The 3,164-nt window shown below is 39.0% G+C and overlaps 1 protein-coding gene across 1 annotated transcript; it reads left to right on the top strand.

Moving 5' to 3' along the window:
- The first annotated feature begins 326 nt into the window (after nt 1–326).
- On the top strand, nt 327–1,924 carry LOC145470786 (adenosine receptor A3-like). Its single transcript, XM_081454624.1, has one exon. The coding sequence runs from the start codon at nt 605–607 to the stop codon at nt 1,550–1,552; it is 948 nt and encodes a 315-aa protein (XP_081310750.1). The 5' UTR covers nt 327–604; the 3' UTR covers nt 1,553–1,924.
- Nucleotides 1,925–3,164: the final 1,240 nt, after the last annotated feature.

Raw genomic sequence — 3,164 nt, 5'->3', positions numbered from 1 at the left:
CGGGTATTTAAGCAACTGTCCATTTGCTTTACAGCTGCAGTCGCCCACCATAATAATAATAATATAGTTATTATGTTCCTCGAAAAAAAGCTTTTTTAATTAAAATTTTGCTTAGAGATTTACTAGATGTCGGAAACTAGCTTGACAACATCCTTTTGCTGACAACTTGTTTAAACAGGTTTTATTCTAAACTGAATGTAAATTAAATATCACGCATGTGAAGCAGGAATAAACCAAACAACCTTCTCAAAATTAAATGAAAGATAAATTTGACAAATTACCATTTTGAATCGTCTTTCCTACCTTCATTCAAAATCTCTCTCCATTTTGCAACATTCAATGCTAACCACGTTAAGTTCAATTGGATTTTATTTTTTTATTGTCACATTTAACTGCACTTGCGGCTTAACAGTGAAATGATTTTGAAATATCGTTCCTTTGGAATAAATTTTCTAAATATGATCTTGCCTGCTATATTAAAACACATTTTCATCTGTTTGCCAATGCATTAATGCAATTTAAATGAAATTTAATTCATGCGCAACAAGAGTCAAATTAAAATAAAACACGTCTATGATTGAATCAAAGACAAAACTGTGCCAAAATGAATCATACTGGCCTCAGCCTATCCAACTCTTATGACAGCCTTCCGTTTGATTTTTGCTCAAATCACAAGTTCAACCACACTAGATATAACTCAATAACTATTTTCACTTGTGTTACAGTCGCTTTGTCTTCACCAGTGGCAGTGGTGGGAAATGCTTTGGTTTTAACAGCAATTTGGAGAAACCCGTCTCTCAGAACACGGTCTTACGTGTTTCTTTGTGGGCTTGCTTTAACAGACTTGTGTATAGGGATCCTTGGTCAGCCAGCTTACGTTCTGTACAGAATTGCTGCGTTAATAGTAAACAAAAGGCTGTATTGCATCGCAAATGCAGTTGCTCATAGCATCGTCCCATATTTTTCCACTGTAACAGGTTTGACAATGACGGCAATGGCCGTAGAAAGATGGTTACTAATGAGTCGTCGACGCTTAACTGTAAGGCGAGTCTATATAATACAAGGCGTGCTTTTATTTATACCGGTACCTTACATGGCGCTTCGCAGATTGCCTGGAATGAAGGCGTATTTTGTTACAGCTATTGTCCATATCATGGAGGGATCTATCGGTCTTTTTTGCCTCGTAGTTTCGTCCGTGGCGTACTTCAAAGTATTTCGCATTATTCGCCAGCATAAACAACAAGTGCATGCCAACACTGACATCATCTACGGCGGCCCAACGGGTTTCAATCTTGAGAAGTACCAGAAATCGGTGTACACTATATTGTGGATAATGGCAATGTTCACGCTGGGTTTCTCCCCGTATGCATTTTCCGCCGTGTTAATGGAGCTTTTAAACGTGTCCAACGAAACATCAGCCGCAGTGCTTCACTTGTCAACCACTTTTCTGTTGATGACTTCTTCAGTGAATCCGTTGCTTTACATCTGGAGATTGAGGGAGATTCGTGAAGAGGTAAAACAACTGAATAGAAAAATATTTTGCAGATGTTGAGAAACACTGGAAAAATATGCATCGTCTTCGGCAATCGGATGGTCTTCGGGAATCTTCGCGCTCGGGTCAACCTGACTTTGGAATCTTCAGTGTACTTTGCCAAAACGAGCTCAAACTAACACAGAGAGGAAACTTCAGGGGCGGATCCAGGATTTTTCAAGGGGTGGCTAGTACTTGGGAGTTGCAAAATCAATGGAACATGCCCCCAAAATTTGAGAATTGAAACCTGATTTAAAACTGCAACACCAGAAACAGTAGCAATGCCACAAAGTAGAAATTACAGTGAGGTACCTGTGCAGAGTGTTTGCCTTTATTTCTGCCAAAATATTCACAATCTTTTCACTTTTTTTGTCATTTTTGCTTCACCAAGAGGGGGGGGGGGAGGGGGAAGTGGGGTGCTCCCCCCAAATCCGGTACTGGGCTTTGCCTGTATAACTCAGGACTAAGTGATCTTACTCTGTCATATATAAAGTATGAAAATCAGATGGTAAAATGTAACATACGATAATAGCAAAAACCACGAGAGTGTGATGAGTAAGATTGTTCATCCCTCGTGTAGCCCGTAATTCTAAGAAAATTGAACCCAGTCAGTCTGCCGCAGATAATCTTGCCACGTGCATTGCAAAGATATTTTGGTGGATGGATATGTAGATGGAGAAGTATCAGTTGAAAAAATAAAATTAAACGTACTTTTAAGCTGTAAAATTACGAGATTAGAAGCATTTTCGTTTTCCTCATGACTTGTCAGTTGTTTTCTTGCATATGTTAATTGTATTTTATTTGAGCGGTCCTAAAAGGTGCCTGCTCTAGCTAGCTAGTTATGAGTCTAACTGGAGTTTTTTGTTTTCCTCGAGACTCGTTGTTTTGCATCTGCTGTTTGTATTTGTTTGGGTGGTCCTTAAAAAGGTTTCCGCTCTGGCTATACATATGCGACTATTAAATGGACCGTTTTCGATATGTTAAAATTCATCTCGGCAGTGAGGCTTAGAAGACACAAACAAAGGAAATTGAATGACCATGTTTATTCATTTCTTTTGTTTGTGTCCTCTAAGCCTCACTATCAAGATGAATTTTAATATATCGAAAGTGGTGTATTGTTTTTGCATACGCTGTTTGTTTTTTGTTGCAGTGGCCCTGAGAGGAAAGGTTTTCAACCTTATCATGGTAGTTTGCGTTATCATTTTTTCGTCGTGATCATGTCATCCTTTGTATCCCGTTCGCTGTTTCGATTTTATTTGTGCGGCCCCAAAACGTTTTCGCTCAGTCCGCGCTGTTTTGTGTTTTTAAAGGGTTTAATTTTTACTGCCACTGATTCATTTTTATGTTTTATTATTTTGACTTTTGTTGTTTCTTTGCGGTCTCGCGAGTTTGTATTTACTTAACAGCGCTACCTGTCGTTTTATGCACGTATGCGTTTGTATTGGCGCTTATTTGTCAATCGCTTTTATTAATTAACTTTTGACTTTTGCCAATGCGTCTCTGTTTTTCTCCGCCTTGCTGTTTATCTTTCTTTCCCGCTCTGGGTTGGCAGTTTTATAAGGGAGACTTGTACATGTTCCCCCTCGGATTACTGAGGCATAAATCTTCCCTGCCTGGTGCCGCTCTTACTTCT

Source organism: Orbicella franksi, chromosome 15 (genome assembly GCF_964199315.1).
Source record: "Orbicella franksi chromosome 15, jaOrbFran1.1, whole genome shotgun sequence".
NCBI lineage: Eukaryota > Metazoa > Cnidaria > Anthozoa > Scleractinia > Merulinidae > Orbicella > Orbicella franksi.
The sequence above is the reverse complement of the archived record's forward strand: the minus strand, read 5'-3'. Positions and strand labels throughout refer to the sequence as shown.

Coding starts and splice junctions, on each gene's coding strand:
- LOC145470786 (XM_081454624.1), top strand. CDS start 605: ATGAATCATACTGGCCTCAGCCTATCCAACTCTTATGACAGCCTTCCG.